Source organism: Nannospalax galili, unplaced genomic scaffold (assembly GCF_000622305.1).
Source record: "Nannospalax galili isolate Female #2095 unplaced genomic scaffold, S.galili_v1.0 scaffold339, whole genome shotgun sequence".
Classification (NCBI taxonomy): domain Eukaryota; kingdom Metazoa; phylum Chordata; class Mammalia; order Rodentia; family Spalacidae; genus Nannospalax; species Nannospalax galili.
Genome location: NW_008344185.1, coordinates 477,869 through 490,693, shown reverse-complemented (window position 1 = coordinate 490,693; position 12,825 = coordinate 477,869). Strand labels below are relative to the sequence as shown.

Sequence of the window (12,825 nt, the reverse complement as noted above, 5' to 3'; positions counted from 1 at the left end):
AATCATTAAAACTGTATAATCCAGCGTATCTTTGTGGGCCTTACATCATTTCATCATGTTTAGTTTGAGACTTTTTATAGTACTATTTTTCCATGATTTATTCTTACTTTACTAGGATCCATTGGTATTGGTGGTGTTGATTATGTCTTAAGCTGTATTCTTGGGAACCAAGCTGAATCAAACAACTGGCAAGAACTCCTGGGTCGCCTTTGCCTTATAGATAGATTGTTGTTGGAATTTCCTGCTGAATTTTATCCTCATATTGTCAGTACTGATGTTTCACAAGCTGAGCCTGTTGAAATCAGGTAATTTTTCTTCTGGAAATCTAATACTTGGTTCTTCCTACTCATATACATATTCCCCCAAAATGACATGTTTTAAATTTATGAAAGACTTAGGATACTAATACCTTACTATTTGATTGTCATAGAAACCTCAAGACTAAGTTGTTTGATTAAAAATTTGTAAATTCTTCATACCAAATTTTTTTGTGTGTATATAGAACAGGCTGTATATTGCCTTTTAAAAAATGTTCATGCTTTGGGGCTGGCTCAGCAGTTAAAGGTGCTTGCCACCTGATGATGCAAGCCTGTGATCTGAGTTCAATCCCCCAGAGCCCATGTAAAGGTGAAAGGAGAGCACCAACTCCACAAAGTTGTCCTCTGACCCCCACATAATGCTGTGGCATACACACACACACACACACACACACACACAATACTCATGTTTTCCAGTAATTTGAGCTTATCTAGCAATTGAGTGTGTTTTGTTTTGGTTTTTCTTTCAGGTATAAGAAGCTGCTGTCCCTCTTAACCTTTGCTTTGCAGTCCATTGATAATTCCCACTCAATGGTTGGTAAACTCTCTCGAAGGATATATTTGAGTTCTGCAAGAATGGTTACTGCCGTGCCCAATGTGTTTTCAAAACTGTTAGAAATGCTGAGCGTTTCCAATTCCACTCACTTCACCAGGATGCGTCGGCGTTTGATGGCAATTGCAGATGAGGTGGAAATTGCTGAGGTCATCCAGCTGGGCGTGGAAGACACTTTGGATGGCCAACAGGACAGCTTCTTGCAGGCATTGTCCCCTGACAGATATCCAGAGAATAGTTCCCTTGAGCGCACAATCCATTTAGAGAAAACTGGAGAAGGATTATGTTCTACAAGGTTGAGTGCCAGTTCAGAGGACATTTCTGACAGACTGGCCAGCATTTCAGTAGGACTTCCTAGTTCAGCAACAACAGAACAGCCAAAGCCAATAGTTCAAACAAAAGGCAGACCCCACAGTCAGTGTTTGAACTCCTCTCCTTTATCCCATTCCCAGTTAATGTTTCCAGCCATGTCAACCCCTTCTTCATCTGCCCCATCTGTCCCAGCTGGCTCTGTAACAGATGTCTCTAAGCATAGACCTCAGGGATTTGTTCCCTGCAAAATACCTTCTGCATCTCCTCAAATGCAGCGCAAGTTTTCTCTACAATTCCAGAAAAACTGTTCTGAAAACAAAGACTCAGATAAACTTTCCCCAATCTTTACTCAGTCGAGACCCCTACCCTCCAGTAACTTACACAGGCCAAAGCCATCTCGACCTGTCCCAGGTAATACAAGCAGACAGGGCGATCCCTCAAAAAATAGCATGACACTTGATCTGAACAGTACTTCGAAATGTAATGACAGCTTTGGCAGCAGCAGCAGTACTAATGCCATTATACCCAGTGATGAGACAGTGTTCACCCCAGTAGAGGACAAATGCAGATTAGATGTCAACACAGAGCTCAACTCCAGCATTGAGGACCTTCTTGAAGCATCTATGCCTTCAAACGACACAACAGTCACTTTTAAGTCCGAAGTTGCTGTCCTCTCTCCTGAAAAGGCTGAAAATGATGATACCTACAAAGATGATGTGAATCATAACCAGAAGTGCAAAGAAAAGATGGAAGCTGAAGAAGAAGAAGCTTTAGCCATTGCCATGGCCATGTCAGCATCTCAGGATGCGCTCCCCATAGTTCCTCAGCTGCAGGTTGAAAATGGAGAGGACATCATCATCATCCAACAGGATGTAAGTACAGGGTCTTCAGGACCCTATGGCGTTCCCTTGGAATGGTAAAATTGGATCAGAAATGGTGCTTTTAAGATGGGCTCATGATTGTGAGCATGTTTTCCATGTATAATTAAGTATATAATAATCATTTTGTATAATTTAAATAGCAGTTCTTTTGGCCCATTTCCGAGACACTTCTGGCTGGTTCTGTAATGATTGTCATTAATGCATTTGATACTGATTGCCAAGATTATCCATTCAGAGGTCAAATTTATAGGTGGTTTGGGAATTACAAGAGTAATATTGTAGCCCCAGCTGTCCTGGAACTCACTATATGTACCAGGGTGGCCTTGAACTCACAGAGATCCACCTGCCTCTGTCTCCCGAGTGCTGGGATTAAAGGTGTGTGCCACCATGCCCGGCAAGAATAATATTTTGTCAAACAATTTTCAAAAGATCTTGCTCTTTTAATTTAACAGTAAAAAGATTGCTCTTATTTAATGTAGACACCAGAGACTCTACCTGGACATACCAAAGCAAAACAGCCCTACAGAGAAGACACTGAATGGTTGAAAGGCCAGCAGATAGGCCTTGGAGCGTTTTCTTCTTGTTATCAAGCACAGGATGTGGGAACTGGAACTTTAATGGCTGTTAAACAAGTAAGTATCTAGACAGCATTTAGTGAGGCTTTTCAAATTATGAAATGAAACATGCAGTTAAAAAAATGAAAAATGTGCCTGTGTATTTTAGTAGTTTAGTGTTAAGTAGAGCTTTTTGTTTTGTTTTTTGTTTCATTTTGTCTTTGGAGATAGGGTCTCACTGTGTAGTCCAGGCTGATCTCAAACTTGTGACCCTCTTGCCTCTATCTCCCTAGTGTTAGGATTACAGACATGTGCCACCACACCTGACAGTTTTGAGAAACCTTAATTCAAAGTAGATGTTGGAAAAAGCCCCACAATATGAATTCTGTTATGAAAAGTTAAAGCATGATTATTGTAAGGTACAATATCAGGATGGATCAGATAGATGGATTTGTTCTGGTTTGCTTTTGTTATTCAGTAGACGTATTATTCCATACCCACTCTCATGTGTTAATGCAATTCCTTCTCCCTCTCTGTGCTTTCACTTCCTTTCTTCTGTTTTTTTTTTTTTTTGGTCTTTTTGAGTCAGGGTCTCCCTGTATCCCCAGCTGACCCGAAACTCACTATGTAGACCAGGCTGGTCTCAAACTCACAGAGATCCACCTGCCCCTGCCTCCCAAGTGCTGAGATTAAAAGCATGTACCACCATGCCCCAGTGTGCTTTGACTTTCTATGATGAGCACACTTACCAGGATGTGAAAATAATGATGTTTTCGCTTTTAAATCATGTTGATTATGCTATAATTGGTTTTTCTCACTTTTATTGTTTTTTTAATTTAAAACACTTTATTTTTATGTGTATGATGTATTGCCTAGGGTGTTGGATCCCCTGCAACTGAAGTTAAGAATGGTTGTTAGGTGCCAACTGGGTTCTGGGAACCAAACCTGTGTCCTCTGCAAGAGCAGCCAGTGCTCTTAACCCCTGAGCCATCTCTCCAGCCCCATCATTTTTACTGTTTTTATACAGTCTAGAATCTTGCCTATAGCACTCCTTTCCCTTTTGTCACTTTTCCAATTTGTGTTTTTTAGTTTGTTTTGTTTGGGTTTGGTTTTTTTTTAGACAGTGTCTCCCTGTTGCCCCAGCTTGGCCTGGACCAGGCTGGCTTCGATTTCACATAGATCTGCCTTGGAGTGCTGGGATTAAGGCCTGTGCCCACCATGCCCAGCTGATCTGGGTTTTGACAGTGGATTAAGCTATATTTTTACAGTCTAAACCAATCTGATGTGGTTTTTCTGTTTGTTTTGTTTGTTGTTTTTATAAAGCACCATATATCCATGAGTATAAATGCTATTGCTATTAATGTGTAAGATAATTGGAATTTGTCAGGTTCTTAATGAAAACTAAACATGAACATCAAAACCCAAAAACCTTGTAAACGTGTTTATTGAAACAGGTGACATATGTCAGAAACACATCTTCTGAGCAGGAGGAAGTGGTGGAAGCATTAAGAGAAGAGATAAGAATGATGAGCCATCTGAACCATCCGAATATCATCAGGATGCTGGGAGCCACATGTGAGAAGAGCAATTACAACCTCTTCATTGAGTGGATGGCTGGTATGTTCACTTTTAAAAGCGTTAATAACAGTGAATGAACTTAACCTTCTGTTTAAGAACAATTTAGTGAACACTTCATTTTTAAAACATTTTTTTAGTCTCTAAAAGCAAATCACTCCATATATGCTAAAAATATTTTGTCTTTATTTTAATATAATAAACATTAAAATTTTTCCATCTTGCTTTGTTTCATTTTCTTGTAGTACTGAGGATTGAGCCTAGAGCCATGCACTTCCTAGGCAAGTATTTTACCACTGAGTTGTATTCCCCAGACTAGCCATCCTTTTTAAAGTGATTTTTGTCACATTGGTTTACAAGAGTAAATTATTTTCAAACCTGGCTCGTATAAAATCCATATTTTTCTAGATAGCCATCAGTACTTGGACAGGTTAAGAAATATTTCTGACATACCAAAATAAAGCTATTGAGCAAGGTATTGTGGCATGTCCCTATAGTCTGAGGCGGTGGATGCCAGTTCCAAGTTTGGCCTGTATAAAGATAGTCTCACCTGTCTCAAAAACACTAAATAAATAAATGAATAAATATACTTAAGTTATAATTTGAAAACCTTACTACAGGTAAACTAGCACTGAAACATAAAGTTGAACTTGTCATCTTGAACATACACTGAATTTTTTTTCTTCTGTAGTCCATAGAATAAAATGTGACTCAAGATGTGATGACTGGTCACGTATGGCTTTAATCCTAGCTCTAGAGAGGCAGAGGTAGGCAGATCTATGTGAGATTGAGGCCAGTCTGGTCTACATAGCGAGTTCCAGGCTAGGTGGGGCTACAGGGAGACCTTGTCTCAAAAAGACAAAAAAAAAAAAAGATGCTAAGCATGGTGTAGTGGTGCACACTTTTAATCCAAGCACTCAGGAGGCAGGGGCAGGCAGATAGATCTCTGTGGGATAAGGTCAGCCTAGTCTACATAGTGAATCCCAGGCCAGTTGGGGCTACAGGGAGACCCTATCTCACACACATAAAAAAAAAGATGTGATACCTAGATTATTTTGTCAGTTACTTACCTTCTTGTGCAATTTAAGAGTGCATCCCTGCTTACCCATTATTAGTTCTTCTGTATGTGTGTGGTTGTGTGGATTTAATATGGAGGTCAAAAGAGGCTATCAAATTCCCTGGCACTGGAGTTACAGGCAGTTGCCAGCTGCTGTGTGCTGAGACCTGAACCCAGGTCCTTTACAAGAGCAGTAAGCACTCTTAACTGCTGAGCCATCTCTCCAGCCCCTGTTGCCTGGGTTTTTATGTGGGTTCTGGGGATTGAGCTGAGGTTCTCGTGCTTGTAGTGGCAGGTACTTTACTAACTGAAGTATCTCGGCCAGTCCTACTCAGTAGTCTTAAGTCCTTACATATTACTAACTTTCCATAAGCATGAATAGAATGAATACATTGACTATTAGAAATGTTCATAAATGAGGTTCTATTAGTGTTGTTTACTTAAATCTATTAGTTACTTTTCTGTTGCTGTGATAGAAACACTGACCAAAACAACTTATAGAAGGAAGAGTTTATTTGAGCTTATGGTTCCAGGGGAGTTACAGTCCGTCATGGCGGGGAGGTATGATGGCAGAGGTGGTTGGAATCGGAGCAGCAGAAGTTAAGCACTCATGTCTTCAAGCAGGCACAGGAAGTGAGAGAGCAACTTGAGAGGCACAGCTTACAAACTTTCTAAGCCCGCCCCTAGTGACATGCTTCCTCCAGCATAGCCACACCTTCTAAGACTTATTAAAACAGCGCCACCAACTGGGGACAAAATGTCCAAATACTTGGAGCCTATGGGGAACATTTTCATCAAACCTCCACAGTCTATAATCAAGATTTTGTATATTTTGTCTGAGAAGGAAAGGAGTGGAATCTACTTTTCAAAAATAGTTCAATCTAAAATTATTACCTTTTTAAAAAAATTAAATTTACTTATTTTTTGTATGAGTGCCATGCCTGCATGTCTGTAAGTGTACCCATGTCATGCAATGCCCATGGAGGTCAGAACAGTGTGTCAGATCCCTTGGAACTGGAGTCACAGACAGTTGTTAGCCACCATGTCTGTGCTGGGATTCAAACCTGGGTCCTCTGCAAGAACAGCCAGTGCTCTTAACCTCTGAGCCATCTCTCCAGTACCACCCCCCATTAACTTTTAAAGCTTTCTGAAATCTTGGCCTTGTAGTAAGCTTCATGAGGATTCTATAAAAAATACTTCCTAATTTACAGTTTTGGTAAGATACAGGAAATAATACAGATACAGGAAATCAATTTTAATTCTGATGTAGGCTATGAGTTTAACATTTCATGTGAGATCATACACTGCAAGCTTAAAAAACCAAAATGTGATAAGCAAGTTTAATTCTGGCCTAGGTTTATGATAATTCTGTTTGTCTTTCAGGAGGATCTGTAGCTCATCTCCTGAGTAAATATGGAGCCTTCAAGGAGTCAGTAGTTATTAATTACACTGAGCAGTTACTTCGTGGCCTTTCATATCTCCATGAAAACCAAATCATTCACAGAGATGTCAAAGGTAAGAATTATTCTAATTATTTTCTTTTGTGGGAAGTGAGTTGAGACAGAGTCTCCCTGTAGCCTCAGCTGGCCTGGGAATAAAACTATGTAAACCAGGCTGGCCTTGATCTCACAGAGATACACCTACCTCTGCCTCCCTAAGTACTGGGATAAAAGTGTGTGCCACCACACTTGGCTTCTAAATATTTTCTAAGGATGATAAGGAAATAAATACAATTTTTAAACTTGAGCTTTCATAGATATTTTTAACTTTGGGATTGTTTCTCTAACTCTAATAGACTATTAGAACCAAAAGGACCCTTAAGTGTCATTTAATCTGCCCTCCTCATTTTAAATATTTTGTTTATATTTTTTTATTTTATGCGCATGAATGTATTGCCTGCATGTGTGTAAGTGCACCTGTATTGTGCAGTACCCACAGAGGTCAGAAGAGGGTGTCAGATCCCCTGGAAATGGAGTTACGGATGGTTGTTAGCCACAGTGTGGGTGCTAGGACTCAAACCCAGGTCCCCTGCAAGGGCAGCCAGTGCTGTTAACCAATGAGGCAGCCCAGCCTTCCTCATTTTATAGAACAGTGCTTTCAGTACAAGAAAGGCTGGGATTTCCCCATGGATTTGTTGCCATTGATGACAGTAAATGTTGAATCCAGAACTCCTGACTCCCTGTCTTGGCTTTATGATATGTTAACTCCCAGAAAGTTCCTATTCTTCATTTTATTTGTAATAATTAGTACATCACAAACTTCTTTTAATCTTTTGCAGTATTGATTGTTCTTCTTAAGGTCAACTTCGGTTGTCGTAAATCTCTAGTATTTGACATGGTGTATCGAAATAGTGTTCTGTTATTAATATTTTATTAAATTGTAATTATGGAGTGAACATACAGTTTGATCAGTACCAGTATATGTCAACAAAATTTTGCCTTAAAATGTAAATTATACCAAAATTTGAATTCTGGATAAAGATTTTGTTGGAATCATTATATTAAGGCTTTGAATAATTACTCTTTAAAGGTTCTCAGAGTCTCTGCCCTTTATCTCCACAGGCCTTAAGACATTGTTTTCAGAATTTCCTTCTGAGACTTTTTTTGTGGGTTTATTTTGGGAGTGGGGGTATTGAGACAGGGTCTCCCTGTAGGCCCAGCTGGCTTGGAATGCACTATGCAGACCAGGCTGGCCTCAATCTCACAGAAATCTGCTCACCTCCTGAGTACTAGGATTAAGGATGTACCACCATGCCTAGCCCCTTCTGAGACTTTAGATTTAACGTGCCTCTGAGAGCCCTAGTTGTGCCTTTAGCAGTGAAGCAGGAAAAAGAGAGTAGCTCTCTTTGAACCTCCAGCATATAACCTACTTCTTTCTTTGACCATTGTCTTACTTTATCAGTTGAACTGGATGGAGGTCTATTGTGTCCTTACTTTTATAATATTTTAAAATATATTTTTTGTTCATTTTATAAGTGTATTGCTTGCATGTGTGTAAGTGGACCTGTGTCATACAGTGCCTGTGGAGGCCAGAAGATGGCATCAGCCCTAAAACTAGAGTGGTTGTTAGCCGCCATGTGGGTGCTAAGAATTGAACCACAGTCCTCTACAAGAGCAGCCAGTGCTTTACACCACCAGCCATCTCTCCAGCCCCCTGTGTGTCCTAACTTTTAACAACTTCAGTTCTCCCTACACTCACACCATTTGCTGTTTCTGTTGACAGGTGCCAATTTGCTAATTGACAGCACAGGTCAGAGGCTGAGAATTGCAGATTTTGGAGCTGCCGCCAGATTGGCATCAAAAGGAACTGGAGCAGGAGAGTTTCAGGGGCAGCTGTTGGGGACGATTGCATTTATGGCACCTGAGGTGAGAACATCTTTGAGTGTGATTAAAGAGTGTTAGTAGTTCTTCCTGACAGCATCATGCACATATGTAACTGCTGGTTGTGCTATTGTTTTGCTCTAAAGTAAAAGTCAGAATCTATAAGTACAAATGGATCTCTCTCTTTTAAGTGAGTCACATTTCCAAATTATCTTTGCTTTGCTTTAGGTACTACGAGGTCAGCAGTATGGGAGGAGCTGTGATGTATGGAGTGTTGGCTGTGCAATCATAGAAATGGCTTGTGCAAAGCCACCATGGAATGCAGAAAAACATTCCAATCATCTTGCTTTGATATTTAAGGTAACTGAGATAAAATTACTTTTTTGTGCTAAAATTGGCAGGAGTCAAATTCTACAGACACACACACACACACACACACACACACACACACACACACACATCTTCAGAAATATGTATGATGGTGTAACTCTTAGTAGCATTCACAGTTCTCACCATTCTGGGTAATTACACTCTGTAGACCAGGCTGGCCTCAATCTCACAGAAATCCGCTCACCTTCTGAGTGCTGGGATTAAGGATGTACTGAATTAGCAAATCATTGCTCATGGGAAAAACATCTATACACACATTACTGTTATCTTAAAACTTGAAGCTCTTTGTGCATTTTGGATTTTTTATTTATAAAAATGTAATTTACCATTTTCTATATTTTAAAACTTCATGCCACATTAAGTTGTCAAACCTCTCTGCCTGTTTTGTGACTCCCAGATCCACTATCTCCATTTCTACCATAGACTAGTGAAATAGATGAGATTTTTAGTTTCTGAGTGTGCTTATGACTATGGTTAAAAGCATTGGCTCTACTTCTAATGACTATGTGCCATAGGAAAAACATGTATCTACCATTTATTTTGTTGCCTGTAAAATGGGTACAGTAATAGCAAGTACTTCATGGGATTATTATGGAAATTAACTGAGTTACCTCTGTGTCTTAGGCAGGCCCATGAGTCACCCCTGTACATGGGCACCTGTCACTGCCATGCCCTCCTTCAGTTCTCCCCTCACTTATGTAACTTGCTTGCTTACCACTCTAATAGTCCATTTTCCTCTGTTTTCCATGCTTTGATGCTCTCTGGGTGGTTCACATTCTGATACTTGGGCCTTCTTAAAGCCTTTGGCAAGTGCTAGCTTCTTCCCTGGGGTGTTGCTTCAACACCCTGTCTGCTCATTCATGGGACTCCCACAGCATATTGCTATGCACCTGTGTTTGATACTGCCTTAATTGATCTCATAATTCTATTTCTCTTTAGCTCCTTTTTCAAATTCCAGTTCTTCCTTGAGATCTATTCATGTCAGATTCATGTTCATTCCTTCCAAATTCTGTACAGAAGTTACTCAGTAAATACTCATGACTAGACTAGGATCAATTTGAGAATTTGAAATTTTCAGGTTTTGATAAAACCTTAAAAACAAGTGGAAATTGGTTTCAAATTGGCACAGTCCATCTTTAAGAGGTTTCATTGCATTCTAATTCACAGGTGGAATTTAAATAGAATTATACTATAAACTTTCAGTTTCTTTAACTTCTAGTAAAGACTTTGAGATATTTATAAACATCACAAATAGAAAAACAGCTTTCTCAAACACTTTGATACCCACTGAGCTATCACCCGAGTCCACTGTCAAAACTGTAAATGCACTTATTTGACTCATAATTTGCCCATTTTTAGGAATTTAGGTTTACTCAAAGAAGATTGCCGAGTTCAGGATTATGCATTGCACTATTGATACCTAAAAGCTGCACTAACAGAAGTGTCCAGTAGCAAGAAAGTAACTAAGTTATCCACACAGTATAAAACTATACAAACTTAAAAAGAGTATATAAATCTGATTGTGTTGATTTAGAAAGATATATCATCAGTAAATGATGAGTAAGGTATATAAAATGATCACTTCTGGAGGCATTTTATAAAAGTCTAACCTGCAAATACATTGGCCTTTTTCCCCTGTGACAGAGAAACAGGAACAGAGTGACTATGCATGGGAAGGTGGAGAGGGATGCCATTTTTGTTTTGTTTCTCATCTGTGGTGTGTAAGATGTGTATACATCCACTGAGTATTTCAAGATAGATGATCACAGTCCTTTTAGAGTTTTTCCTTCTATTAGTTTGCATTTTTTAAAATGTATTTCATTCATGAAGTTGCTAGAATGAGGGAAAGGAAGAGTTTTTTGTGATCAGGAGTAAGTTGGTAGCTTTCTCTTATTTTAATTCATTCAGCTCTCATCTGGACATGGTGATACATGACTGTAATTGAAGTGCTCTGGAGGCAGAGGCAGAAGGAAGAAGGACCAAGCCAGCCTGTGCTGAGGCCTTGTCTAACAAAACAGTTTAAACGTTAGTTCTATAAAGTGTTTGATACTAAGAATTAAGATTTGTTCAGTGTTGGAGAAAAAAAAATCACTGCAGTACACAGATACACACTATGATAGAGATTATGAAATTCTTGTTTGTGTTCTTCTGTCAAAGCTGAGGTTGTACTGGGTTGTGGTGCACATCTTTGATCCCAGCACTCAGGAAGGCAGACTGGTAGCAAATTCCAGGCCAGCTGGGGCTGAAGGGAGACCCTGTCTCAAAATTTTTTTTAAAAAGGCTGCAGTTCTGGAAGGCTCAGTGCTCTGGCTTTGTTTCCTGCAGATTGCTAGTGCAACTACTGCGCCATCGATCCCCTCACATCTGTCTCCCGGTCTGCGTGATGTAGCTCTGCGTTGTTTAGAACTTCAACCTCAGGACAGACCTCCGTCAAGAGAGCTACTGAAGCATCCAGTCTTTCGTACTACATGGTAGTTCATTATTCAGATCAACTATGATGAAGACAGGATGTTCAACAAGAAAAAAAGAAAAAAAAAACTTGTGGGGAACCACGTTGATAATCTGCTGGCCTTTATGCCACTGAACAGCTAGAAATGAGGCCAGTGGGGAACCCTTACCTAAGTATGTGATTGACAAATCATGATCTGTACCTAAGCTCAGTATGCAAAAGTCCACAACTTGTGCAGAAACTGTAAACTGTGCCTTTCAACGAACTGGCCCTAGGTGAACAGAAAAGCGGTGAAGTTTGCATTATAGATAACAGAAGCATAATTGTATTTTTGGAGCACTTTTTCAGCAATATTAGCAGCTGAGGGGCTCAGGATCTGTTTTGATGTATCAGCTCTTCCATTTTATACATTGATCACAAGCAGGGGCGTCTACAAGTTCATTGGGTATTTTTGTCACTGGCTCTAAATTCAGTGTCTAATTTTGAGGACACTATGAGTGGCAGTGAATACATACAAGTTTTTAAAGGTTCATGACTTCTTTACAACCCACAGTTGACCTTTAATTTTTTTAATGCCTGGGCAATTGTGGTTCATTGTGCATTTTACTGTTGGCCCATTCATTTCGTTTTTGGAAATTATGGTTCTGCATTTTCATTTCGTCTTCATTTGTGTTTACTATTCAGGGAAAGGTGATCTTTTTAAACCAGAGGGAAAAAAATAGAGCTAGGTGCGAACTAGGTTTTATTAAATATATACCTAGTTCAAAGATTTTAAATTCAGATTTAATTTTTTTTAATTGGAGTATAATAAAGTACTGGCTACAGTGAGTGACTCTGCTCTTACTGTGCAAGGTAAATGTAAATTCACTGAAAGTCAGCTGTACTCTGTGATGCAGCTCACAACCAAGAGCAAGATTACCTTGAAGTTTATGTGAATTTTTACTATTTGTTTTCTTTTGCTAACCTGTAGGCAACTTCACATCATTTAAATCTTACTCCGTGTAACAATCCATCATTCATTACCACTGATTATAATATAATTGCTATTTTCCTTCTGCCATGCATGATGCTTTTATATAGATCTGGCTGATAAAAAGTAAACTGATTTACTCATCTACCAATCAGCAGTGTTTTTACACAGTAAATTTTCTTTGAATTTGGAAAATGTTCAGAAAGAAAAATTAGATTGAATTTCATTTGTACACTAATTCCTGGAATTTGCACAGCTATTTAAGTGTTGTAGCCTGGAGTTGAATTCAAATGCATGGAATCCTGAAGGAAAATGGTAGAGCTTTAACTTTTGTGTGTGAGTCTCTTAAATCAAGTACTGATTAGCTATTAAATATAATTTTGAGGTGTTAAATTTTAACTCTTCAGAAGCCAGTGTGAAATAGAATTGGTTATTCTCAAAGACTCA

At 39.2% G+C, this 12,825-nt stretch overlaps 1 protein-coding gene across 1 annotated transcript in view; it reads left to right on the top strand.

Annotated features, from left to right (window-relative positions):
• Map3k1 (mitogen-activated protein kinase kinase kinase 1) overlaps positions 1-12,819 on the top strand; it is a 71,075-nt gene extending 58,256 nt beyond the window's left edge. The window contains exons 13-20 of the mRNA XM_008840380.3: positions 116-305; positions 788-2,054; positions 2,543-2,695; positions 4,072-4,234; positions 6,633-6,764; positions 8,472-8,614; positions 8,798-8,929; positions 11,285-12,819. Coding sequence (XP_008838602.1) covers positions 116-305; positions 788-2,054; positions 2,543-2,695; positions 4,072-4,234; positions 6,633-6,764; positions 8,472-8,614; positions 8,798-8,929; positions 11,285-11,434 — 2,330 coding nt within the window. The 3' untranslated portion in view covers positions 11,435-12,819. The remainder of the gene's footprint in view (positions 1-115; positions 306-787; positions 2,055-2,542; positions 2,696-4,071; positions 4,235-6,632; positions 6,765-8,471; positions 8,615-8,797; positions 8,930-11,284) is intronic.
• The last annotated feature ends 6 nt before the right edge of the window (positions 12,820-12,825 follow it).